General features: G+C 39.7%; 1 protein-coding gene and 1 long non-coding RNA gene across 6 annotated transcripts in view; both read right to left on the bottom strand.

Annotated features, from left to right (window-relative positions):
• Positions 1-25,354, bottom strand: part of dst (dystonin) — a 109,289-nt gene extending 83,935 nt beyond the window's left edge. The window contains exons 1-5 of one of the 5 annotated variants that reach the window (XM_008294015.1): positions 25,174-25,354; positions 24,798-24,829; positions 23,459-23,647; positions 18,847-19,060; positions 2,486-2,547 (exon numbers count right to left, since the gene is read on the bottom strand). In XM_008294015.1, the coding sequence (XP_008292237.1) occupies positions 2,486-2,547; positions 18,847-19,060; positions 23,459-23,647; positions 24,798-24,829; positions 25,174-25,354 (678 nt within the window). Of the gene's footprint in view, positions 1-1,054; positions 1,060-2,485; positions 2,548-17,566; positions 17,769-18,846; positions 19,064-19,198; positions 19,282-19,365; positions 19,528-23,458; positions 23,648-24,797; positions 24,830-25,173 lie in introns of those variants that run through there. The other 4 variants (XM_008294017.1, XM_008294018.1, XM_008294019.1 and 1 more) reach the window with 4 other exon arrangements.
• A 684-nt stretch (positions 25,355-26,038) lies between these two features.
• On the bottom strand, positions 26,039-26,965 carry LOC103366322 (uncharacterized). Its single transcript, XR_520660.1, has 2 exons — positions 26,706-26,965; positions 26,039-26,452 (listed from the first exon to the last, which is right to left on the bottom strand). It is a non-coding gene; the product is annotated as an uncharacterized LOC103366322 (long non-coding RNA).
• Positions 26,966-27,462: the final 497 nt, after the last annotated feature.

Raw genomic sequence — 27,462 nt, 5'->3', positions numbered from 1 at the left:
CAGTAGTGAGTTTGAGTGGGGTATCACCATGACCCCATGGCTAAACACTTGAACAAGGCACTTAACAACTCCATGCTCTCTCCTTGCAGCAGGGCCACCTCTCCTTCCTGTCCTAAATACCGCTTCTCTGAATTCACCCCTCTGCCCGCTGACCTGCTTTCACACAGGGCTTTCAGCACTGTAATCCCAGATAGCCGCCACAGCTGTGGAGCCAAAATAGACCTGCACCCTTATGTTATTAGGTCAGCCAAGCACATCCCCAAATATTACTCAGCACCTCTGATGTCTCGTGGACCACGTGTGAGGTCCGTTGAAACAGACATAACAATGAGCCAAAGAGGCCTAAAGCCTGACTGTCAAGCACAAAGTAAAACGTAAATATTCCAGTTAAACCATTAACTCAAGCTCAGACAACAATAAAAGAGAGAATTTCCTGGTTTTTACTAACTTACAGGTGTTGCTAACTGCAGCTTTATTGCATGGGACATGCTTTATTGCAGTAGTTTAGATGGAAAATATTATTTCCACCTTTCTGCTGCCAAGATTGTGACAAAGTTTACATAATGCTCCAGTGCAAGCTGCAACAAGTCTTTTCTGAATGTGGAATCAGTAGCCCCTTAGGGCCTCATCTATCCTTGTAATGATTTTCATATTGAATAAATAAACACAATCTGGTTTAACATCACATTTATCTAGTCATAAGCGTTGATCTTTGGGAAGTCCCATCCTCATCAGGTGAGGATTGATCAAACTGTCAGAGACCCTTAAATTGGCCTTTTAGGACAAGTTAATAGCATACAACAAACTTTCCAGATGATGATCAAAGCACACAAAAATTCCCTCACAATGAAATAATAAATATAACATGGCAGAGGGAAAAAAGAGGCCAATCAGTCATCAGCTATGGGACACTTTAGTTGCATTTTTCAACAAAAGTAATGGGGGTGGCTGCCATACAGTTCTGTTACCAGCAATGTCACCAGCTGAATGAACAGGCAAGAGATGTGCCCAACAGTTTATATTTGCCATCTTAGTTCATTTGTTAAATTTGCACCAAACAGAAAGTCACCAGAGGTTGCTGGAAAAGTCGCTAGATTTGCCGGAAATATTTTCAACATGAAGATGCATAAGATAAAAAGTTCATTCATCTCTCAAATTTCATCATTTCATTGCAATAGCTGTTTGGACATTTTTTCTTTCAAAACCACTGCATCTCATGGTGGTGCTAGATCACTAAAAGTAGAAGGACTCATCTTGTTGGGGATCATAAATGTGCCAAATGCTGGACCAATCCACCCAGGAGATGTTTTCACAGGGTAAGGGAAAACTCTGGGATGCAAGTGAGGTTTGATGACAAGTCAGGGGATGATCACAGTCAGCGGGTGTTATTCTTCATATACTATGAATATCTGTACAAAATCTCAATTGCATTCCATCCAATAGTTGGAGAGATATTTTAGTCTGGATCAACACTGCCCTCCTCAGACCCACACTGCTAATGTGGCTAAAAGTTGAATTTCCTTCACAGCACTGCTGTACATTTTTTAATTTAACTATGGTATGAAAATCAGCTTTCAAAGACATGAAAATAGACAGAATGTTTGTGCTCCCAAAATAAACAGGAGTGTTTTAGTTTGCTGCATGGTGTTGCACATGCAAGAACTATGAACTTGCTGAAAACTGTCCTTGTTGAAGCAAATATGCAACAAGCCAAACTTATATCATTGATTGTTTGGTAACTCTCACTTGCTGCATTAAATAGAACTAAGACGCCTGTTTATTTTGCTGAAAATGTTTTTGTTAGCTCAGACACATTTGCTGCTTTTCATTTTTCATCTTGCAAGTCACTGATGCCCTGGAAGTCATCCAGTTCACAGCAGACATGGCTTCACCGAATGCATCTGCAGAAACAATGAGCAGTGCACACTCTTATCTGGTGTCAACATTATTGCTTTTCTTTTTTCATGAACTTAAATAACAGTGAAAAGAAAGAATTCCCCAGAAATTATACATCACAGAACTGCACGTTACTGCCTTACATGGCACGAAATAACTGTGACTTTAGTGATAATAGTAGTGATTAATGCACCACCACTGATGAATGAGCCCTATAAACTTCCCAGGTTCATTTTTGCAAAGGCGTATCCGATTAGACGTGCCAGTGCTTGTCTGTCTGCGAAAGTGTTTCATTAAATGCAACAGAGAGATAAAACACCACAGTAAGCATTTCAAATTCCTGAGTCAACAAAAGGTAACCTGTTGCTGCAACAGTGCAGCAGCACACGCCACGCTAAATGACTTTTAACAGGCCGTACTAATATCCAGGGAGGAATGTTAGCATGTTAGTACACAACATAAAGAGTGGTAATAGTCTGCCAGTAATTGATTCTTCATGTTACAGAAAATGGTTTTGATAATTGTGGAATGTTGTGAATAGTGTACAACACAAACTGTGGCAAACAGCTATCACACATTTGATTCTTACCTTCAGCAGATGCTGGTTTATCCATTTTGTAAAGGTCTTTTTCTGCACTCTGTCTCTTTCATCTAGAGAGAAAGAAAACACAGAAAATGAATGTTTGTCTTCACACTATAAAGCAATCATCACAAATGTGTTTGGGCAACAAAGATCTATTTTTTGTGAAGGCTGCCATTAGAGAAGCCTGATTCTGCCTCGTGTACCCGTGTTAGGTAACAGATTGGGTTGCATTGTGTTTAATGGTACTGGAGTCCAGAAACAAACAGCGGGTATATGACACTGTAACATGACTCAAATGAGGAAAAAAAAGTTTGAAAAATGTGTTGAAAGAAAAGAGCATTGGTTATGTTTTTTTTTATAAATAAGAACATGAGATTTGCTCTAAGAGTTTGACGCATTTGGAATTTATTTTTCTTAGTTTAATATTTTGTTTTCTGTTGCACTCTATCAATGTGCACTTTTATTTTTAAAAAATACCATTAAAGATTGACAGAGTAGCACAGATTTATAGTTTCAATGAAAGTAATGTACAAAACTCAGGACGTATGAAGACCAGAGTGAGGCCCAGTAGTTCAAACACAGGATACCATTTCCCAGAGACTGAAATAGCATCACTCTCTCCAATATGCTGTTTACTACATTATGCTTTACTGTTTTGCATCACCACAGCAACCAGACTTCCTGTAGCCAGTGACATAGGTGACATCAGGACGCAAAAGGATGTAATTAAAGACGAAAAGGAAGCTGGTGAAATACATTTTTACCGTAAAAATCATTTTTTTATAGTTGCAGCAGTAGCATCGTAAAGAAAGAACAAAAAAAAGTACACTTGTACGACTGTGTTTTCTGAACAACCAACCATTCAGTATCTAGGATCGGTTTATTTTTCCTTAAGACTGCAAGACCAGAGCAGGATTCAAGCCAGTCACCACAGATGTGACTCATTTCACTGCTTCCACGTCTCTCAGTCTGCCAGACACAACTCCTCCAAATTATCTTCAGTAACGACAAAAAAAAAAAAACCCACATGTACAATCGATAGAACTGACAACAACAACATCTGTCGACCAGGTCACATCTATTCCACTGGAAATGCCAACAGCGCTGTGGAGGACTTAGCGCTTCCCTGAACTCTGACCACAGGACTATCAACACAGATAACCTCCCGCCTTATGCTAATCTTCTGCGCGGATTACAAAACAAGTTTTGCTCAAGGATATCTTAGCTGCCATTAGCAGTGAGCAAGCACAGGCATGAGTAATCATTTAGGAGAATGACAGGAAGCATTAAGAAAAATACTGACCCATGCAGCACAACAGAGTTACCAGGTGTGCCCTATGATCCCGCTCGGTTTTCAGCAGGTGCTTCATCCTCTGCGCTACCTCCTGAGGGCTGTCAAAAGGATCGCAGCTCAGGTAGACGGATGCCATGTGGATAAGCGACTGAGGAAGCAGAAGCAGTCTCCTTCTTCTTTGCCTGCCTGCCTCCTTGCCTGCCTACCAGCCTCTAGGGCAGCAGAGACTCCCTCTCTCATCAAGCATCCAAAGCGAGTCCTGTCAGGTTTTCCATGGCTACTTGCTAATTTGAGTTTCCATGCCGTTCAGTGTTTATGTAGCAGCAGCCCTTGAAACCACAGAAAAAAAAAATCTGTGTTCCTTACTAAAAAAAAAAAAAAGAAAAAAGAAAGTGTTCCTTGTTAACATGTTTCAGGACGCTTCCAGCTTCTTATGAATACGATCTTTAAGATGTAATTTAAGAGCAATGAGCCATCATTTCTGAGGCAGCATGCATCACTGGATTTTTGCAGATATCTTATTAAATATATATATTGAGCAATATAAACATACTATTGATCGTAATTTTCAAGGGTGCAAAAGTTCCCCCATAATCATCCTTCTATTGTGCAGCTGCCAAGACTCACCACAATGTTTACACCAGCAAAACCGACTGAGAACTCATCCAGGCAAATAACGATCAACACCCATCATGATACGACATGAAAAATACCAAAAAGGGCAAGTAGCTCGGTATACAGTGGAACTTTACACTTGTTTCATTGTCCCACTGAATCATAAAGTTATATAAGAGAGAAAATGAAAGTGCTCCTGTCGCAAAACATGATACTTCAGTGCTGCAGAAACCTGCCTACTACACTTGCAAGCATTCATTTCTGTCACTCTGTCACAATCTAAGAGGTCTATAATGGACAAATCACTGTAAGTGGGCACAGTAAGATGACTAGATAGCATCGGCACAGCAGCTTATAGTGATATTACACTGTTTGCATTTTAAGTGAAAGGGCTAACAGTGTCTTTTCTTTACTACAATTCCTTCTGAAGAATCGCTAAGGCTGAAGCATGCATTTCTGGAATAATAGTGGCACCTTAAGAGCCTTGTCACTGAATTCTCTGCAGATTCTTGCATTTAGTTCATCTAAAAATAGTGCGTGTGTAAAAGCAGCGGAGAATTGGAAAGTGGGTTGGTTTGACAATTATTTTGTTCTACACATCAAGGCCCGACAAGAAGCCTGAACATCAAACAGAACCTCAGTCTGTCACATCCGTCTGACCAAAATGTGTCCCTAAAATTGATGGAAGTTAGAGTAAATGAAAGGATCCTCAGGAAAGCAGCTTGTCTTTACACTGAAAGTGTGATGCACTGAGGAGCCTTTTCCCAGCAGTGCCACCGCGTCGCCGCTGATGTATCGTGCAGCTGATTCACAGAGAAATAAAGCAGCACAGTCTGTAGTAGGACACTGATTTGGTGTGTAATACTAATGTTGAAGCTCATTGCTGCATAATGCATAAACCTCTCCAGAAAAAAACTCATTAATATAGATTGGCTGGGCAAGTATTCCAGGAATCTGTTCAGCTCAAAGCAAAGGTCAGGAGCTGAAGAGTGTATGAGAATATGTTCAGTACCCAGCAACTGATCTTCGCTTATTGTACAGTTTACTGATAACAGACACGCTTAACAGACTGGCATCAAAATCAGCCAATGCCAGATGGAGTTATAAGCAGTCTTCCACTATTTCTGCACTCTGTGTTTAAACACAGTACCAACAGACACAGAACTATGGAGCAGAGTTGAATGTCCTGTGTGTCAAGCAACTTCTGTACCTGTGCTTCCCAAAAAAAAAACATGAAAGTGAGTTTAATATTATGGTGCCCTCTTGAGGATCTTATGAGAATACAAAGTAGGTATGATGTCAGATTTGGTGTCATTCTGCCAGATTTAAAATACTAGTAAGTGTATTTGGTCCTGACATGAAAGCAGTAAAGATCAGATCACTCTGTCCCTCCAACTGCAACAACAACATGATGTCACATCTAACGTGATCATACACACATTCTCCTGATGTTACGCAACATAAACTGCTTGATCAACTCTGTTTTATGACTTTCCCATACTTTATCTTACATATCTGATCCAATTAGGTACAGTACAGATGCCTGCTTCAACACGACACTGTGGCTGATTGTGCTGACATGTATTTTATTCATTATTGCATCATTATATAGTATTATTCAGATTGTTTCATACATTTCTCAGTCGGACCAAATTCCCCAATAAGTCTCACAAGTGAATGAAAACATCTGCTGTAATTCTGACAGCAACATACAAATTTGGTATAAACCAAAAATGAACCCCATAACCTGAATTTAAAAAATCATCATCACTGAATAAACAAGTGAGGAATTTACGGTCTAGTTTCAGTTCTTTTAAGTTTAAGGGGAAAACCTCAGAATAAAAACTTTAAAGAAGTCTCTGAAAAAACCCATAACCACTAATAAACAGCACAAAACTAAACACACTGCTGAGGTGCATAATTAAAAGAGAGTGGGTGCACCTTCTTGGATACTCTACAAAAACATTTTCTTTTTTTCATATTTTTTGGGGGCTTTTTGACTTTATTTTTAGAGCAGTAGAGATTGACAGGAAAGAGGAGAGAAGAATGGGGAAAGATCTGCAGCAAAGGGTCGTGAGCGGAAGTCGAACCCACGACCTCTGTGCCGGGGAACTACAGCCCCTGTTCATGGGTCGCCTGCTCAACTAGGTGAGCTATAGGGGCACCCTCAACAAAAACGTTTTTCAATACAATAATGTGTCTTTGCAAATGACACTAAATGCATGATATTGATTTCATTTTAAAGGTTTTCTGTGACAGCAAAAATCCAAACCAATAGGACCTACATACAGTAAATGATTCCTTGTGGGAACAATAGCCTGCGACTTCATTTATTAAGTCTTAATGTTTCTGTGGTTGCTCTTTTGATTCAGGTGGTGAGATGATTCGCATCCACCAGAGGTCATGGGAGCAACATAAAATATGTGTTAAGCAACAGCTTGTGACCTCTGACTTTAATGGGCTGCCTGACCAAACACCACTTTCTCATGTTACGTTTGAACTCACTGACATTACAGCATTGGGTGCAAAATGTACAAGTGCAAATTTACACCAAGATAGACAGTTAAACGTGTTGTAATTACGGTGCACAGCGTTATGTGCTTATGTCAGTAGTTTCTTACAAAAAATAAGAGCAAACAGCTCTGAAAATCACTGCACGTAGCAGCCAGTCTTGTATAAAACTAGACGATGAGCACACTGTTTGTGGCGTGTGTGTGTGTGTGTGTGTGTACCCGGGCTGCAGCCTGGCCACAACGCTAGTCAGGAGTCCAGCACAGCGTTCTAACGGGCAGCCTGAGACACTTATTTGTAGACCTCAGCAAAGCACATGTGCACGGCTATAAATAGCTCCAACCCTAAACCATGCTGCCCCTCCAACGACAGGCCACATAATCTGTGCCACTCAGGTGACATCCTTCGTTTCCCAACATGCAACAAAGACGACTGAAGGAAAGTCATGCTTGTAGTGGAGAGGAATGTAGTTTATGTAGGATTTATGAATAGGGCTTTAAGTCTGTTTTCTGCTATGAGTCTGACCCATCCACCCCAAAATAGACGGTTATTAGTTGTGGTGATTATGTTGCACAGGATTGAATTTACACACGATGAAGCAGTCGGGTCATTTCATGTTAACGCATCCAAGCCTCTGAATACATGTCATGCATTTTCTTGAAAAAGACAGTGTAAAGACTTTGATTAAATTAATGAGACTTTGCAAAATCCTAAAGCTATAATCTTAATTTTTTTTATTTAGGATTATTTAAAGTTTGGCTACATTTCAAGCCTTACTAAATGCTCATTGTTTTTTTACTTTGTCCTGAACATCCACTAAAGCCAAAGAACTATTTGCAACTAAACCGCGGTTACTTAGTGTTTCATAATAATAGCAATCAATCATTTTCTACCAAAACAAAGACTCTTCCGTTTTTAAAAATGCATACCTTGCTTATTTTTTACTGTCCTGTCACCACATTTTGATTCCGTGTAATTTTAATACAGTTTTCTATGGATATTATTTTGCTATATTTATCAATATGTGGGGCAGTCAAAATTTGAATACCTACCAAATAAATTCTCGGTATAATAGTACTACATTAATACTACATAGCTTCAAAGTTTGGATGCAAAAAAGTAAAAACTAAAAGTATTAATTAAAAAAAAAGAAGAAGATTCTTCATTCAGTTGAAAACTATGAATCCTACTAATTTAATTATTGCAAAACACCCAGTAACAACTTTAAGAACTAAGTGGAAAGTACCCTGAAGGTTTTGTGGCTGTTCACAAATGTCAACCCAATCAAGATGAAAACAAGCAAGTTATGAGATGCAAGGAATCGCAAAAGTTATGAAATTACATTCCAAGTGCTAAACTTTAAAAGCTGATAACTAAAAAAAAGTATTAGGGGTAGGGCTTTAGAATCTTGCAAGGTCCTGTAAACGTTAATAGAAGTTTTCACATGATTTTTTTTCGAGAAAATCCATGACCTGAACTGGGAGGGTTGAGTGAGTTGGCATGCACTGACCCAGTTACTGAATGACTTTCAACAGACTCCCAGACTGTTGACAGTTCAACCAGTGGCGGGACAGTCCACAGCACTTCATGCTGACCTTTGATTACAACATTTTCACAGGCTTTTTTAAATCAGAGAATTGTCGCTTTCCTGAGAACATCTGGCACAGGGGGGCAGTGACACCCTTTGGCATCCTTGTTATGTCAGAAGGCCTAAAATATCCCCACATTCTGAGCAGAGCAGAGTCAAAAAGTCCTAGCAATCAAAATCCAGCCTATGTAATCCTCTTGACCTCGTATGGGAGGGAAATAAAAACAGACATAAAGACTGAACTGAAAAGCCCTCAACCTTCCAGCCAGTGACAAGGACTCGCTGAAATTCTTGATAAACGGCTCTCATTGCACATGTCTTGTGTCACCACCAGCTCAGCAAACAAAGGCATTTGTATCTACCATTGATTGGTTTTGTGTGCAAGGCTGTGTGATTTTAAAATGCAACCTTATGTCGCTATGTACAATGATCTACAATCTTACGCCTCTGATTGAAAATGCTCCACTTTCATTGAATACTATAATTCTTAAGGTGAGCCTTACAAAAACAGCACCAGCTGGACATGAATCACAGAAATAAGTAAGTCTCCTGCACAGCAGTGTCTGATCCTGGTTGCAAATAAGCAAATCAAAATGAAAAATGTCTGCCAAAGCTTACTTAAGACCCACGCAACGTTTCAACAGGATGAACAACGCGTCACACACATTCATTATTCCAATGTTTGCTTTGAAAAGCTGCAAAGAAAATTCTTTTGTTGAGTGTTTCCGCACCTAAGCTACGGCATGTTTGCACAGTGGTGCATGGAGCAAAATGCTAACATGTTGAGCAGGTAACCTTTAACATGTTCCTTATGTTAGTATGTTTAGCTCGATGGCATGTCAAGTGTTTAACGCAAAGTGAAGCTAAGCTGGTTTAGTTTTGAGGGTATTGAGTTTTAATCTAAAGTAATGGGGGAGTGAAAAAAAAGAAGTGAAACCTGAAGGGATGGCCATCTGAGCACCATGCATATCACATTTAATGTCAATCCATCCTACAGTAGATCAGACACATCAGAAACACAGAGGTCACCAAATTGTGAATTGGACATCCCTGAGATGATTACCAGAAATCAAACTTTTATACATAGCAGGTTTTAGGCACAACTGTTCCATTAGATTAAAAAAAAATTACAGTAAATGCCGCTTCTCAAAGCACACAGAGCATCACTTATGAGTCTGATGCTCCTACATACTGTATGTTTACTTTGTGCTGCAGTTTAGACATGGAGATTACTTTGATTGCTATTCTATATCAAATTCCTTTAAAATAGCATTATGGTTGTGCTATTGTGTTCTTTTGTGTTGTTATTATGTCTGTGTTTGGATAAGGCTATTAAGATGTATGCGTCGCTGCACACAACATTTGTACACTTCAGGATAGTGTAAGTCATGAGCCATGAGGCTTAAAAGTTTGGGAACATCTGCATTAACAAACAAAAATGCCAAGCTGCAGGTGGAAAAGTCAGAGAGGCAATGAGTATCTGCACAAAACTTCACAGCAACCCAGCCAATAGTCATTGAAACGTTTGAGTCTAGACTGAATAAGTTGAACACCCAACAGACTGACATTACCAACCATTCAACAACTCCTATGTTGCAACCTATAGCAACCTAAAATGCTAACACTTAACCATTCATCCTTGTCAAAAACATATTGCAGGTTTGTAGAGGTTGTCTGCACATTATTACAACAGAGACCGCTGCTGGTGACTCGATACGGTTCATCTAATGTGTTTTAATGGGCATGTTGCTGACATGGTAATTGGGTAGGTGGTAAACACAAACACAAGACACTTGCAAATGCATGATTGTCATTCTTTGTAAGTGACAATACTAGAGTCTGTCTTCTCAGAAGGGTAGGGCAGCATTGGAGGTATGCGACTGGAACAGCTCAGTAACTGAAACAGGTTGCCAAGCCTTCAAAGCAGCTCTTCCAGTCAGTCTTTGCTTTTTTTTTGTAGGCTAAAGTAAAAAAGAAACCATGAGAAAGGCAGCAATGTCTGAGCATCTGTGCAGAGATATCTTATTGTTAGCGTCTTTTTTGAAAGTGCTGCAGAAGAAGCATAAGCAGAATATACACGACACTGACGGGGTACAATATGAACCACAGCTGCATGTACATTTCAGCTTTTCATTTTCCTCTACTTCAAGTTAAATTACAACAAGCTGTGTGCAAATATGAATGAATGTAATGCTCTTGTTGTCACTTTTTAAAAATACAGCAATAGCAACAAAACATACTGATAGAACACATTGCCAGATAATCTGATTTTACAGTGCTCTGAACCAGAGATAAATCAGATGTACTGCTCAATGTACCCACAAGTGAAGTTGAAACGTTTGTATGACCCTTGATGAAAAGCAAATGGAGGATGAAGGTGAACCACGAGCTCTCACTACAGAGGCACTGAGCCAAGTCAAGCAGAGGGAAGAAGGAAGCATTAATGATGGCTAATGGGACATAAATACACACTTACGGTACTAGCACTCAGACACACACACTTGCTAACAATCCAATAGCCTCCATATGTGCAACAGCTGCAAGTGCCACATTGAAGTGAGTATTTTTGCATGTGAGGAAATTTGGTTTCCTCCCTGGACTGTCATTCAGATTACTGATCAAAGACTATAATATAAGATAAGCCTTTGTATTTACACTGTTTGACATAACAAAAGGAACTTTCTGTTTTTAAGAAGAAAAAAAAAACTGCACAACAGAAATGTGAAAAAAACACTAATTTCACAAATATCCACTGTAAATATAGACAACACAAAGTAAGAGATTGTGATGTTTTTTCAACATCATCCAAGACACAGTCACGATTTTCAGCCAGACTGAAATATTTTGCAGTAGTTCCACTCTTTAAAAACCCTCGTCAGACATGGGATATGTAACATTTCTGGCTTCATCAATCTGGCACAGTGACGGCATTCTATCATTCAGACATTAGTCACATTTATATCAATTTTTCTGACGGCAGCAATCTGACAAACACACAACAGTGATGGAGAGAGCCAAGGTATGTATGCAATATTTGCCAAATCCGTGAGATTGGACATTAAGTTTAGTGACGTCTTTTGCATTCCTTACCATTAACACATGCAATTCAGACTTGATCTGTGTTGAAAGTGATATGTAAATGCTACCAGGTTTGACATAGTGGGATTGCTGCTGCAGCTTTTACGGAAAAGAGACCAAGGTGCTTATTCAGACATGAAACTGACACATTTAGATGCCGTCAGATGAATTGAAAAGAGTGCATGTCTAAAACAGTGCATAACTAAAGAGCTAACAACTGTACAGAGAGGCTACTTTGAGAGTTCAGGCTTTTTTTTTAATCTTCTTAAATTCAGAGCCATATCTAGACATTTATTACAGTCACATTATCAACTGGAGACAGATATGAGTGTATCTTAAGGTTCTCTTATAATCATCAACAATTATCACTCTGACAGCATCATCATTTTACATTACTTGCAACATCCACACGGGTAACAAATTAAAGGAAATGTTTCAGTAAGATGAAGATCATCACAACATGCCAGAGTAGCTTCAGTGCAGTTTGATAGCCAACTATAGCTATGTGTCCTCCCTGATATGGATTTTTTAATGAAATTGGAGGCAAATTGTCTTTTGAAGTAGCTTGATACACGATGACGAGAAAATCCATCATTCCAGGCTTCAAGCTACGCACCTGTGGCCGATCCACAGTTGGTCCGACCAACCGGCACGCTATGAGTAACTACTGGCAGCTACTGGGGTGTTTTAGGTGCATGAGTCTGTGATAAATGGTGATAGACGGATGGTTCACCCAACACCTGCCAAGTAATTGTGAAAATGTCTGCCCTTTTCCAAACACTTTCCAAGGTCGACTTGGTTCAGTGTAACAAATTATCCGGCACGTCAAGTTAAGTGGGGAGCACATCTGTTCAAAAACTGCCAATGATACTGAACTGGGTTTACAACTGGAGACTGTGAAGACTATAGTATATGATTTTCATGATATCATTTTCATATTTATCAAAACACTTTTTGAAGCACCACCCTGTAAGCTGTCTATTCAAATTCTTTCCTTTAATTTGTCACCTATATGTGTCTTTCCATTATGCAATCATTTCTTACAAATGGGCAGTCCAAAACTAAAATAACAAAAACCAATTTGAATCCCTTAGTGTTGTTACTTTCACACGTTACACAGGATCTGAGGTAAATCACAAGGGTATAAGAACAGTTTAAACCAATATGCTTCTAAATGTAGAGGCACAATAAAAACAATTGGAACAGCTCATCTCTTGGCCAATTATCAGAAAGTGGAAAAAGGAAATCTGTTTCCTACTGCTAGTGTGGGACAGTTTCCCAGCATCTGCTGCATTCAGGAGAGAAGGGTGGTGCTGCTGGAATGGGAGAGGAAAAGCTACAGAGCATGAGTCAGGGGTGGGACGGAGAGACTCACAAGATGATCTCATATAAGAGCAGCAAAGCAGAGCTCTGGAATGAGGTTCAGTCATGCCGGTCTTCCCATCACCATGACAGCATATAAATACAACAGTGAGCATGCATCACGCTCAGGCACAAATATAATGCAACCGCACCGCACTGCAGCAAAGCCATATATCTTATAACTTAATAAACTATATGACGAAGACCAATATAATTCTAGAAGGACAATGCATATATATCCTTAAACAATAAATATAATATACGATCAAGGACTAAATCAAATACAGGTTTAGTAACAAGAACAACATTATGTTTTAGTGCATATTGTGTGCTATAGATTTACTAATGATGTTTTTCATTTTTCAGCATTTTCTTGTCCACATAGAATCCTGCCATTGATGAACAATAACTGCAGAAAGATCACATCCAATTGGGATTTTGACTACAGAATAGCAAGCAGTCTGACCTGATGTAACTTGTAAACCGAAACCAGAAGCAGCTGTAGTCGCAGCTTCAGATCAGTTCCTGACAGATGTTATTGTGAGATTACGGACCTGGAATTAGAAACTGATCCAAACATCTAATGCACCTAATTAGATATTAGCACTTGGGATTCTGTCTGTGGCATCTCTGGAATGACCGTTGAAAATCAGATAACGTTACGATTAAATGATCGGAATCATATTTCTTCACAATTTTGCTGAACTGATTTTACCATAAGTTTAAACAGGTTAGTTCCAATCATGCAGCTACGGAAAAATACAAAACCACAAAAAATAATAAGATCTCACTTCCTTAATGAGAAACTATTTCATTTCATTGGGGGCAAAAAAAAGCAGGTTAGCTGACATTCCATCTCCAAATAATATACTTGTGAGTTCTTTTAGCCACGATTAACCGACCTGAAAAATCAGGTGTAATTTAAACCAATGAAGCAAGTTCCTATTGTTTGTGAACAATAAGTTAGCGCTCGTTTTTTTTTTCTCCTGTGTATGGACACAGCGTCCAGTACAGAACGTTGCACTGTTAGCTGAGCAAGGCGGGCAGAGGCCGTCTTCAAAGTGCAGCTTCTTGATGTTTAAATCTTAAATACGAGCCAAGAAAGTGTCACCGTACAATCAACATGACACGTGAAACAAGTCTCTGAAAGTTGGATGGTGCTCCTGTTATAACAAAGTGTCTTTTGTACGGTGGCAGACAGTCTCCATAGAGGCAGCCTGCTGTGTGTGTGTGTGTGTTTGTGAGTGTGTGTGTGTGGGCCACTGGGCCATTTGAATGTGATGAGTGGGCTGTCGACATAGAGCAGAGGGGCTGGGCTAGGAGCGGCCCATTAGGGTGGACAAAGGCAGTGACTGTGCAAAAAACACAATGCTCCCTCACTCACTCTGTGTTTGATGATAATAGAAGGCAATGTGATTATTTAAATGGTTATTTCAATAATAATGAGGTATGTTTTTGGGTAGCCGCAGTTGACCTAATGCAGATCAGAGCATGTCACAGGCAGAAATGTCACAGGGACACTGACAGACCACACCCTGGGCCAAACAGAACGGACATCATGAAGATTGGTTGCTGGGTCTAGCAAAGAAATCTCCTTATTGATCCACATTTAACTTCTAAAAAACTAAGAACCCTCATTAAACAATTGGTATTTTTATTTTTATCTCCTACCCTCCATTAAAAACACACACACAAATGTCTTTGTCTACTATAAGAAGAAAAAAAAATAGCATATGAGCACAGAGCAGCAGCTTTGGAAAAGGTTAAATGAATTTCTTGGTACTTTCTGCAAGCTTCTCTGCTCTCCCGATGAGCAAAACATGCCAGTTTGGGTTTTGCTTTAGACATATACTGTCATTTTCTAATCTAAAGCAACTATTTAGGCCATCTTAAAAACAAAATGAGCAGCAAGAAGTGCTGACTAAACCACCAAATGTCTAATCCATTAAATCTTCCCTAATGTCAGAGGATGATCAACTGTTGAGAAACTCTAATGGCCCCTTCACACTGACAGCCTCACCAAGCAGGCTCTGCTAGAACAACGTGATCCTGTACAACCACTGCCCAGCGCAATAACGGTTGTATATGTGCCTAAGAAACCACGTCTTTAACTCCTTTCTCAAGTCTATAGTCTTTTGTCTGGAAAGGCTGCATTGAATTTCAGCTCAGCCGAAAAGCAGTTCCTCTCTTAAGTGTGTTATTAACCCTAATACCTTATTAGTGTGGCATTCTTACAGCTGGAGCAATAAGAACTACATCCTTGCTTCCATTCACCGAACTGACAATTACTGTGCTTATTCTCAAGAAAAATATCCGGAACTCGCATTTCTTCTGAATGTAGTTCCTCATACAGTATGTCCATAATCCTGAAACTTTTATTTCTGGCAAACAAGTTTACAAAAGGTCACACTAGAGGTGAACCAGAAATAACACGTGACACTCTCTCATTACAATGAAACCTGTGCAACTTTTTCTCCACTTGTTCTCTGACTTCTAACATCAGATGCGTCTGATGACTCTGGAATCAAGTCACACAACAAATGACAAGAACCTACATATACAGAAACTCTACAGATAACAACAACAAAAACTTGTGCAACTTGCCTAAACTTCCACGGTTGAATATGATCCAGTTCTATGCGTTCATTTATAGAGTTAAACAAAAAGCTGCCTCCTAATTTACAGCATGCCCGTTGGCTGTTTAGTTTGCTGCTGTTTGGTTGTGTTTGCATAGTTACTGCAGATGATTTTCCTCTGAAAATGTGTCCCTTTGATACCCAGAGCATCACATGGAGAAAGGCTCGAGGCTCTGGTTGATCACAACAACAGCAACTAAAGCTAAAGCAACAATAGAAATGGGGATTTTTTTTTCCAGCACCGTGTAGAAAAATGTGAAAATTAAACTTTTAACAGAAACAATTAATACATTGAGCCATTTTCATAACTGGGAAGACTGATAATAAAGATAAATTCTGCTGCCGTATCATCCACTCAAACTTAATAACTTCAAGAACCACTAAAAGGTAAGATATATATTTTTCTGTGACTCTTATTCTGTAATTCACTCTTCCACTGTTCTCATACCGAAGAAATGACAAATTCATGTTTAACTTGCTGTAGTCTGTTTGCTCTCTCCTTAACCGAACCCTAGTGAATAAATGTTGAAAATTCTTTCGCTTCAGCAGTCAAAGCTGGATTTTTTTTTTTTTTGCCATGAGAAGCTGTCTATAAACACAGCTGATGGAAACAGGAGGTTGTATTGGGTTTGCTGTTGGACAAATGATTAGCCCAACTCAAGTCTCTGACAGGATCAGTCTAGAGCTAAAAATTCAGTGTAGAATATTATTGATAAGTTAAAAGGAGGATCCACAATTTGATCAATTTTACTTGACTAAAAACACTACATGTGAAAAACTGATTAAACTACGACTGCGAAGATATTCCCAGACCACTGTGAGACTATAACGCTTCAATAAACTGCGAAATCGTTGCAAAAATTGATTAATAACACAGAAAAAGAACGCCTTACCCTTCCTTGAAAAGTTCATTGCTCAGCTTGTGGATATCCGATTATCTCCCAAAATCAATATTCAACATGCAAAAAACTGATCACACACTAGCTGCAATTGCAGAAAACAAGGCAAATAAGTAATGTTGTTGCCTGTCACAGCTCCCCTGCCTTGAGACAACAGCTACAGATTCCCAATGATGCTGCATCATATGATCCCATTAGAGTCCAGTCAGGGCGGTTAAGCCTTATACCACAGCTGACTGGGCCTGCTGGCTAAAACACTCAACAGCTGAGAAGAACACACTCGGGGCTAGCCTTCGACACAACAGTACTGTTATTTATTGTTCTCTTGTTTTACTTTTCCAAAGTGAAAAGGGAACACAAGAGTTAAAGCCGCTGCTGTCAGTGTGAATCCAGCCCCACCGGATCACCACAGGCCTGGCTCCGGGGAACGCACGTGTACGATTTAGTGAACAAGCTCGATCTGTCACAGAGACGCTGAATAAAGTCGACCTCTTCTGTGTGATGGATTTATTCTAATTAATGAGGTGGGCCAGAGAGGAGCAGCCCCGGTGAAGTGACTACTGGATATGAGCTGATGCCGTTTCCTGCTTTGTCATTGTGCTGTCCGCCTTCAGACACCACATAGGACACCGAGGCACTATGAATTATATTCCCCCAAAAGTGAGAGCATCCTATAAAAACATACATTGAATAATTATCATTGTGAAAGAATCAACTACAAACTTGATTTTAGTCTGATATAAACAGAATCACCACAGTAATCTGGCCGTACACTGTTTTCCTAGACATATTCCAAGCTAAATATTTTCCATACGCCAGCTCAACAACACAAATATTCAACTAATTTAATAATCAACCATGACCACAAAAGATCCTTATAATAAAGCCTTTGTCTGGACTCACAAATATTCAGCCTAAATGTGATGTCATGCAGGAAATATTCTCATTTTTCCACTGCAGGGATAAAGACACTAAGACCAGCCAGTCACCAGAGAGGAAGAGAGAGAGGGGGCAGGCTGACATTTATTGAACTGTCAAGCAGCAATCAGGCAATTTCTTATCTTCCCAAAGCTTAAACAATATCCAATCAGCGACTGATCCTACCTTTGTATTTCTCCAATACATCCTCGTACGCTTGGAGGTATTCCTGTTCGTCCGAAAGCGCATAAGCTTGCGGTGCGTACTGAGCCATAACCCGGGCTTCACTAACTGGACATTCACCAGCGACGGACAGGGACACAGCGTGTGTGTGTGTGTATGTATGTGTGTGTGTTTGCATGCATGTGTATGTGCTGAGGACTCAAGAGTGATCGGCGCTGTTGTTGTATTGAAGGAAACGCCCTACATCCCTCCCTTGTCTGCGCTCTGACCAATAGGCGACACTTCCTCTCTGGAGTTCACTAGATTGATAGGAAGGACTGCTGGACGCGCCTGCACTGCAAAAAATGTCAATCTTAACAAGTCAATTAGCCCAATACTGACTTCAAACCCAAATTAAAGTGATATTAGCGTCTTATTATTTATCACAAGTGCGTAAATACCATCTAAATATAATCTAACTGGGGCTAAATCAACCCATTAAGTGAAATTTAACGTTAAAACTGGACTGATTTTTTACAGTGCGCATAAAATCAACGCCTTTCCTCAGTACTTTTTTTTAATCGCTGTCCACCTCCCAAAGATTTCCTGAAACGTTGACAGATTTACAAGATTACAGTTGGAAATGATGTGTCAGTCACCGGTGGCAGCAGACTATCAGCTGTCTGTCACACACAAACTCCCATAAACTGCGCGCTTTTACTCAAAACCTCACTAGGAACGATCGAAATCTGGCACACTGTTTTCCAGACAAGGATTTTACGACATCCAAGGTGTCAAAGTATCAATATAAAATACTTAGGGCTGTAAAACTAGTTCTCAGAGCATTATTTAAAGTGACACAAACAGGATTTTCAATCCTTCAGTCTGACTTAAATTTCCAACTTTTGGGCACATTACACGCGTCCTTGTGTTCTTGGTATATGTGGCAACAAATGATTAAAATTAAACCAAAAACTCTTAAATTCTAGTGGTTTAATAAACGAGGAGAGTGAGGCTCAAGAGAAAACAATAATTAACACACTTGATGATTCTTTAGATAAATTTGAATCATCATGTCCAGAATAAGAGCGAACCAAAATACCAACACATGTGCGCAAAAGCACGTCACTACAGACCCTATCCATGTCCCCAAATTAAACTGGGAATACCCGGGAAGATTACACCTAAATAATAAGTCGTTTCTAAACCTCATATGTTCGATATATTACCCACATCGACGACTGTTTATCTCGTTTCTGTGCGTTACTGTCTGGTAAACTGACAACGAGGAGACTGCCCCTCACCTGCGATCCGGAGCACGGCTCTCTCCGCCGGATCCAATACGGATCCTCCCTGGATTTTCCTCTTAGATCGCTCGTGTCTGGGCAGGTTCCAGGGTAAAGTGTCCCCCGGTGCCGGTGATGCCGATCCGGATTTAACGCTGTAGTCATCCTCGTCCGAGAAATCCGCCGAGGAAGACATGGAGCCGTGCAGGGAAGGGTTCCCCGAACTGGAGCTCTGCTAAACAAAAGAAAACGGGGATAAAGAAAACAGCACAATGCTTTTCTTGATTACACACACACACACACACACGTAGTCCCAAATGGATAAGAACACACACAGGAACGCCGTTAAATCAATATTTTTCGAGCTCACCATTGCGGGTCAAGGTGCGTAACGTGAGCGCATGTTAGGTGTGAGGACGCGCAGTGACACGAGCCACCAGCTCGCAATGACCCAAAACAATAAAAGATTGAGCCAAAATAAGGCAATGGGAAATCAATAGTATCTGGCTCCCCCGCCAGGTCAACAACAAGACTTACCACTGTGTACATGGAGACCTGTCAGCTGCAAGAAAAAAAAATATAATAATCCTAATTTGGTCGTTATTAGCTTCCACCTTTCGGTTACATATTTCTAAAGCTGCCACGCCCTTCGGGGGATGCTCCGGTCACGCGTTCGTCCCTTGTTGTGGATGTGAGGTGATGTCAGATCTCCAGAGGGCTGGCGGGATGGTACGCTGTGTGCAGGCGAGGCAGAGCTGGACCGTGATGGGAGAGCAGACTGCATGTGGCAGCGCGTCATACCCGGTAGCCAACAACAGCACATCCACCAGCAACGGTGGTGTTAGAGCGCCATCCCTGCACAAAGGTGCGGGGGTGACTACAAAGGCTTTCAAAAACGGGGGGTTAAAAAGAGGACAAGGGGGCTACCCACAGTTTGCAGGGAGCACACTACAGATGCAACATTATTGGCTTTGGACACGTTTACATCACTGTCTGCAGTGAAGATGTGGTGTGAGCCACCAAGGGTACAGTGAGGCATTTATATGTGTTGTGCTAAATGCCTGAGAGGACCGTGGGCGCACAACAACATAGCATTTGGCTTTAGTATTTACGCAGAAAATTGCATATTAGCTGACCTGATCTGACCTCACAGAATATGGAAATATCTACATTTTTTGCATTTTTTTCCTCATATGCAGCATCTTCTATTTATATACTGAAACTGTACATGTGTTTACATACAGTTGCACCTAAATCTTCAGCAATTTACATTATCCAAAAGTGCAACATTAGTTATTGTCTTTAATACACCAAATAAGCTGTATTTAAAACAATATCACCGTTTTCGTAGCTTGCACTTGCACATTTAGGGTTTTTAATTTATTTTTACATTTGCACATTTCTTACTGAGTGTTAAAAAAAATGTAAAAAATAAACACCTTATCAGCTTAATTTCATTGTACACTCTGTAAAGACAACAAATGAACTCTATTCTAGGAAAACTTACCATTAAATGCATTATTTCCAGGTCTGACTGCTGTGCATTTTTTTTCCCGCATAATCTCCAACACTAATACATCACAGCACAGTTGCTCAAAAGATGAAATTGTGAATGAATAATCCCATGATGCAAGTTCCTGCTGCACCCAGACACACCTGACAATGAGTAACAGAACAAATACAGGCAAATGCAACGTGATGAAGAGGGGTTGGGCACAAAATACCGGCACAATAAACATTTAAATGACTGCTGAGGCTCTAAACAGTTCAACTCATGTGTGAACATTCAGAAAAAGAGTCCAGATAGTCTCAGGGTTTCAAAACATAAACCTGGTGCTCCTGCGATGAAATGTGAAAATGGAGGACATTTTTTTCTGCGGGGGTCAAAGGATTTCTGGTTTAAAATAGTAGCTGCAGTCGTGGGAATCTGCAGAGCTGATAAAAGCAACGCGTCGTTAATATCAGCAGCCTTTTCATCGTTGCATCACTTTTCATCAGGATAAAACTCGGTCCTAAAAAGGCAGCTTAGTGCAAATTTATCAGCTTTCTGCTTATTCGTACTTCCTTCCTGTGAAAAGGGGGGGGGGGGGGATGCAGGATTCGAGGAAGCTTTATGTTTACTGTTATTAAATACTGATTAGTTTGCGCTGCTATTGGAGTAAGCGCGTGTTCTTCNTTTGCACTTTATTTCACATAAGGAGCATCACTGCAGGGATAAGAATTGTTAAAAGATTAGAGGCCCGCCCACGTCACTTAATAAAAGGCTTATCCCCCACAGTAGGGAGTGTACAAAAGTCTGTATTCTCTGTTAATACCTAATATTCTTCACTTAAAAGCTGTTACTGTTAAAAAATGGATATGGAATGGAATAGAAGGGAAAGCATGACTGTTCGCCATCAAGGTTACCTTCCCTTTTTTGTCAGTCTTTGTGCAAAAAATGTGAAAGTACACTCAGAGAAAAATGCTTTTGATCATCCCCTGACTGTACTTTTGCCAAATGTGTAGGTCCTGTTAAATAAAGGTAAAAGATAAGCACATACACCCAGATATATTTATAAAATATGAAGTTCATAACCAGGCTAACCGAGCTCAGATCTTTACGAGTGCAAAGCCACATCGTTTTGGGCTAAAATTAATTGGCCTGCGGTGAACAGAAAACGTACTCAGTAGTTTCCTCACACTGATCTGGGTCTTTTCAAGAGATTACCTGTTAAAAACATGCAAAAATATGGTAATATCAAGACAAGCATTCTCAAATATTCATTTTGTACAGTTTGCTGTGAGCTACACATGTAAATACATCATAAATGATGCATGTTGGGCTGATCTCGACCTGCCCTAGTTTACGCTACTTACATATTAAAATCTACTCACTTGTCTTGGAGCGACACAAATCTCCAAATTAAAATTCTCATTGTAGTTCATGTAATGTGTGAAACTCCTCTGACTCGTGTGTTACCAGAATAACAATGCCGGCACACTGTTTTTCATCATTAGCTTACTGCTCGGTTAAGAATTCACCTACATGACAAATACATCAAAAAGCTAAAACATGAAGAGGATTTTGTTTTACTTGTGGCAATGAAACATTTGATTTTAAAGTAATAAAAGCGACAATAACACATTGATATCAGTCTTGCTTGTCTCAGGTCAAGTTGTTATGCATTTTGCTTGCTGACCACTGCAATAACAAAAAGCACAAAACTGTTTGTCCTTGTTATCTACAATATTGCGACACAACTAACAAGCAACTTTAGAGGCGTACACAGATCAATATGTTCCTTTGAACAGTTCAAACTTCAGAAAAGACAAAAGTGTAGTCTTTTCCTAAATGGAGACCTTTGCGGGAGGACTGTGTCCTATAAATAATATTATATCTACAATAACTGAAATTCAAAATCAGGAACATCCAAAAAACAAACACAGACGAGGTAGTCTAGTGAATGCGTGATCAGAATTCCATCATGTGGCGCTAGAAAAAAAGTAATTCAGGTTAGAGCAGCAGTACATAAAGAAAACCCAACAAACCAAAGCATTTCAACGTGGCTCCACCTTATGTTCCCATATGTGACATAATTCCAGCTGTGCTTCTTCAGCTTTATCTTCCTGTAGATGTAAGGTCCGTTCCAGGAAGAACAAAAATAATCAATCTCTTCACTCTGCTTAACTGCACAGTCTGAAACTGATGTCAAGTATTGAAGGATGGAAAGCACACTCTTGTTTGGAAGCTGTGCAGCTAGCATAAAGACTGAGAAAAGGAAGCTGAAGGGCTTAAAGTTTAGTAAGTTAACAAAGGGGTTTTATGTTCCCATGCCAACTTGGTGAACTGGGAACAGTCTCAGACTTACAGGTAGAGAGGACAGGTAGCAGCATGCACACTTGGATGACAAAAAACTAGGGCAAAGTGAACAGATATTATAAAACCTGTTAATATATGCAGCTTGAAATTTAAGCCAGACAGCAGTAACCTCACAGGTAAATGCTCTTTGATTTGTTTGTATATTACATTTATTGCAGCTTTTTTTCATCACTAAGGCTGCAACACCTTTAGAAAATCGTACGTTTGTGAAAAACTAGGGCACGGTGATGCATTTGAACAAATCCCTTTATATTAAGTGCATTAATGGTGATCAACAAATAACACTTATTAAACAAACTACACATTTGGATAAATATATTGTAGTTTTATGCTTAGAAATACTTGACATGTTATGGTCAAATTATTTAAAGCCAAAGTCGATGTTAAGTCTGTGAGATCTTTTGTTAAGTTCTCTTAAAATGACTCATTTTAAATGACTCATACTTTCTTTTGTGCCCTTACATGTTTGATATGTATAAAAGATCACATATAAGGGTGCAAAATTTTATCTGTCAATGATCAAACAATTCGCCTTGGGATAAAAAGGTACCAACACAGTAGATTTTCATTTTATGGGACCAATAAAGAGACCATCCTTCAGCAACACACCCAAGACTCAAACCCTGTAAACATCTACCCTGTGCCCTAAAGAAAGTTACCCATCCTTACCAGCTTCAAAGGTGACGTCCCTGTAGAGAGAAGCAAGCAAAGAAATAGCATCACTTTAACACTGGTATTACTGATGGCTGCAGGTGAGGGGGGGGTACCTACAGGTTTACGTGTAGGGGTGACTTGTACAGACTGGTAAAACTCTGGCAGGACTCTCTTCTTCACTTTGCGTTTTCTCAGAGTCGACGATGAATCAGGTTCGCTGTCAGGAACCTCGACCAGGTTGGGCTTTTCCTCTGTCACTCGAGCATGTATGCTCCTTCTTGAGTGACGTGGACTGTGCCGGAAGCCCTGGGAAACATGGACAAACGTCAAGCCAGGGACAGATTATGCATTCAGCAGACTTAACAGGAGAAATTAAAAGCTTTGTCACATTATGAATAATTCTATTCTGCTCAGTTCAAGTTTCTTAAATTAGAGGGACATTGCTTTGATCTTAGATGGCCTAGATTTTAAAGTCACACATACTAGAACTTGGTGATACAGAAACTCCAATCACTCCAGGATGGAAATCACAATTTATAGTGGATCATTTTGACATTTTTTTTTGTATCCACTTTCCTTTTCTTCATACACTCTGACTTTTATCCAAAATCTTTTTATTGTGAGACATGTAATGGATGGTAATGATCAAGAACACATGTTTTACAACATTTTTGTTCCACAACTGTCCCACTGTAGTGTCCTTGAATGTGATACTGAATCCCCACCAGCTACAGAACTGAGCCAGTAGGGATTCAGTATCCTGTGGTTCAATAACATGACCTACAAAGGAAGGCCAGCTTTTGTTTTTGTAACTTCAAAACCATGGAGAATTAAACAAAAAGTTCATTCTTCGGCATGAATGTATTAAATGCAATAAAACCGACACACCTATTGCACTTTCAATAAATGCTGGGTTTACTTAAAGCTTCTTTGCTATCATGACTTTGAAGGAAGTTTTAATAAGATTATGAATTCTTTCCATAGATCATATGCCTACTGCAACATTTGGTTTGCTGAGACAGCTTTTGCCATAATATCATATTTTAAGCCCAACAGAGGCAACGGCAGCTAAATATGACGCATTCAGACAGCAGCAAACATGATGGCGAACATATGTTATGGATCATAATATTCATTAGGTTTCAATCTGATTACTCACATCTTAGTTTTCAGCCATGTGCTTCAAATAACAGTTTCAATCCACCTTAAAGAACGAAACTGCAAACTCACCTACATTATTTATTGATAACACATGCGCAATGCGCACAGCACAGTCCTTAAAATAGTCATGCAGTCCTCCATAAAAGTACAAAGAAACGGACTTTGGGATGAAGCATTTGCTAAATCATATTTGAACGATCATATACACAGCGCATCACACTTCAAACGCATCGAACTCTTCGCAATCAGAAAGGCCTTTTCAGGACAAAACCATCATGTAAAAAGTTCATCCTACCTCTGATCGAAAATGATGCGTTCGGAGGCCAACTACAGGACAGATAGCAGATGTTACAATGACATACTCTTATTTCACATTTATCTACAAATACGGCATGTCAGAATTAGTCAGCGTAATCGTTTAAAATATTACCAACTTTAAGATACATCAGGCTAGTTTAACTGAACGCCATAATCATCTTTACGCACATTAGCCCCCCCATGAAAGTCATGTTTGTCATCCTATAGTCCAAACTGCAGATGTCTAATAGTGACACAGCTGCCAAATACCACACAAAACAGAGACAGACTATGACCACATGGAGAAGAAATATACATAATGTTCAGACGTGAGGTGTCAGGATGAGGAGATGCGGCTGGCCTGCGTTACTCACCGCGGCTCTTGGAGCGTCCAGAGAGCACAGATTTTATTGGATGCTTTCCATTACGGAGCCTGCGATGCCAGCAGCAGAAAAACAAAATTGTCGCAATAGTTCCGAGCAAAAGCAGCAATAACAGCAGCACACATTGAATACTGTACGGCCTTAACAGGACCAAAAACGCCGCAGCGATCATCATAAGGCGAGATATAGGACAGATCCGGCAGCCTCAGACAGCTGGCTCCTCTCCTGGCGTTTATATCGCAGAAAGCTCGAGACGAGAATAAAGACACTCGCTGACATACGTGAAGCATCGCACTGCAAACCGTGGACGGCGTGTAGATGCACGGAGGACAGCCCCGGCTAGTATTGATATCATTATTGTGAGGTACAATGCATGACTCAGCACAGACGTAAGTTTTATTTATTTATTTTCCAACAGGAGCAGGGAGAGTCAGCAGATTCATCCCCAGCATCGCAGTAATCTGCTGCAGAGTGGACTGCCCAACAGGATGAAGCTGTGAGCCAAGCACACGCTCACTCATGTAGAAACAGTGTGCTGGGGGTCATTTATAGGGAAACTACTTTTTTTATTTTAACATATAATATACCTACAGAGTTACCAACACAGTATACCAATAAAAACCCACCTGGCTGATATACATTACTGAGTATATTCTCCTAAACAGACAGTATCTCTAAAATGCATCCTGAAATGAGGCAGGTGCTATGTACTGACACTTACAGGATTAGGGAGAGGAGGGGGAAAAAAAACACATAGAAACCAACTCTGGTCATAATCCAACATGGGTTATGTAATTTTTGGATGGAGTGATATCCCTTTTCTTGCATTAGATGAAAGATTCAGGAAAGCACAGTGTGACAGAAGGAAAAACGGTTTTATTTGCAGTTTTAAAGAGCATGTTCACATGTGTTTACAGATATGAAACTACCACAATGTCTGTGTACGTCAAGTTAAGTCTATAAATGCAGTCATTCACTACAACACATTCCATGTTCAATGACATAGTACATATAGCAAACACAGTGTTCAATGTATAACAGCGTTTCATTTGCTGTGTGCCATTTATGTTAACATACACTGTACAATCTGTAAGACATATGCATCAATAAAATCTAATGCAACAATTAGACATACATTCAACCTTTACAAATAAAATGATGCCGTCTTGATTATCCATGAGGTACTCATTAGTGTTTGAGACTGTAGCTTGCAGTGGCGTTGAACTAGTCTGCATCATATTGAGATATGGTTCTAAGGTTTTGCCAGCTCCTATTAACATACACAAAAATGACCAGCTTTATGGAGGAATAATATGCCGCAGTGCTGTTACACTGTATCACATTAGATGGTGTGCCGAATCGAGTGGCCACGGCTCGTATATGCCCAATTAATTAACATGTGAGGTCAATTGTGTTCCTATCTGATACATAAATTATCACATTTAATATAAGTGATGTGTATCCATATTTATTTTAACACATGTTAATATATACACTTACATAAATGTCTTCTGTATACTCACATTTTCAGAGGTTTGCCTGGCCTTGCTTCTTTTGATGGTCCTGGTATGAATCCTCGTCATTTCTGTTTTTGGTCAATTAAATGTGTTTAAGTTGAATACAGCAAAATACATAAGCATGGGTGCTTGAAGGTATATATTTATGACATTAGGGTTATATCCAAATCACAACCATCCATTTATGTATAACTACAGGGAGTGCAGAAATATTAGGCAAGTTTTATTTTTGAGGATTAATTTTATTATTGAACAACAACAACCATGCTCTTAATTAACCCAAAACACTCATTAATATCAAAGCTGAATATTTTTGGAAGTTGGAGCAGGGCTTTTTTAGTTTTAGCTATTTTCGGAGGATATCTGTGTGTGCAGGTGACTATTACTGTGCATAATTATTAGGCAACTTAACAAAAAACAAATATATACCCATTTCAATTATTTATTTTCACCAGGGAAACCAATATAACAGCTCAACAATCACAAATATACATTTCTTACATTCAAAAACAAAACAAAAACAAATCAGTGACCAATATAGCCACCTTTCTTTGCAAGGACACTGAAAAGCCTGTCATCCATGGATTCTGTCAGTGTTTTGATCTGTTCACAATCAACATCGCGTGCAGCAGCAACCACAGCCTCCCAGACACGGTTCAGAGAGGTGTACTGTTTTCCCTCCTTGTAAATCTGACATTTGATGAGGGACCACAGGTTCTCTATGGGGTTCAGATCAGGTGAACAAGCAGGCCATGTCATTAGT

Source organism: Stegastes partitus, unplaced genomic scaffold (genome assembly GCF_000690725.1).
Source record: "Stegastes partitus isolate 25-593 unplaced genomic scaffold, Stegastes_partitus-1.0.2 Scaffold929, whole genome shotgun sequence".
In the NCBI taxonomy this organism is placed as follows: domain Eukaryota; kingdom Metazoa; phylum Chordata; class Actinopteri; family Pomacentridae; genus Stegastes; species Stegastes partitus.
The sequence above is the reverse complement of the archived record's forward strand: the minus strand, read 5'-3'. Positions and strand labels throughout refer to the sequence as shown.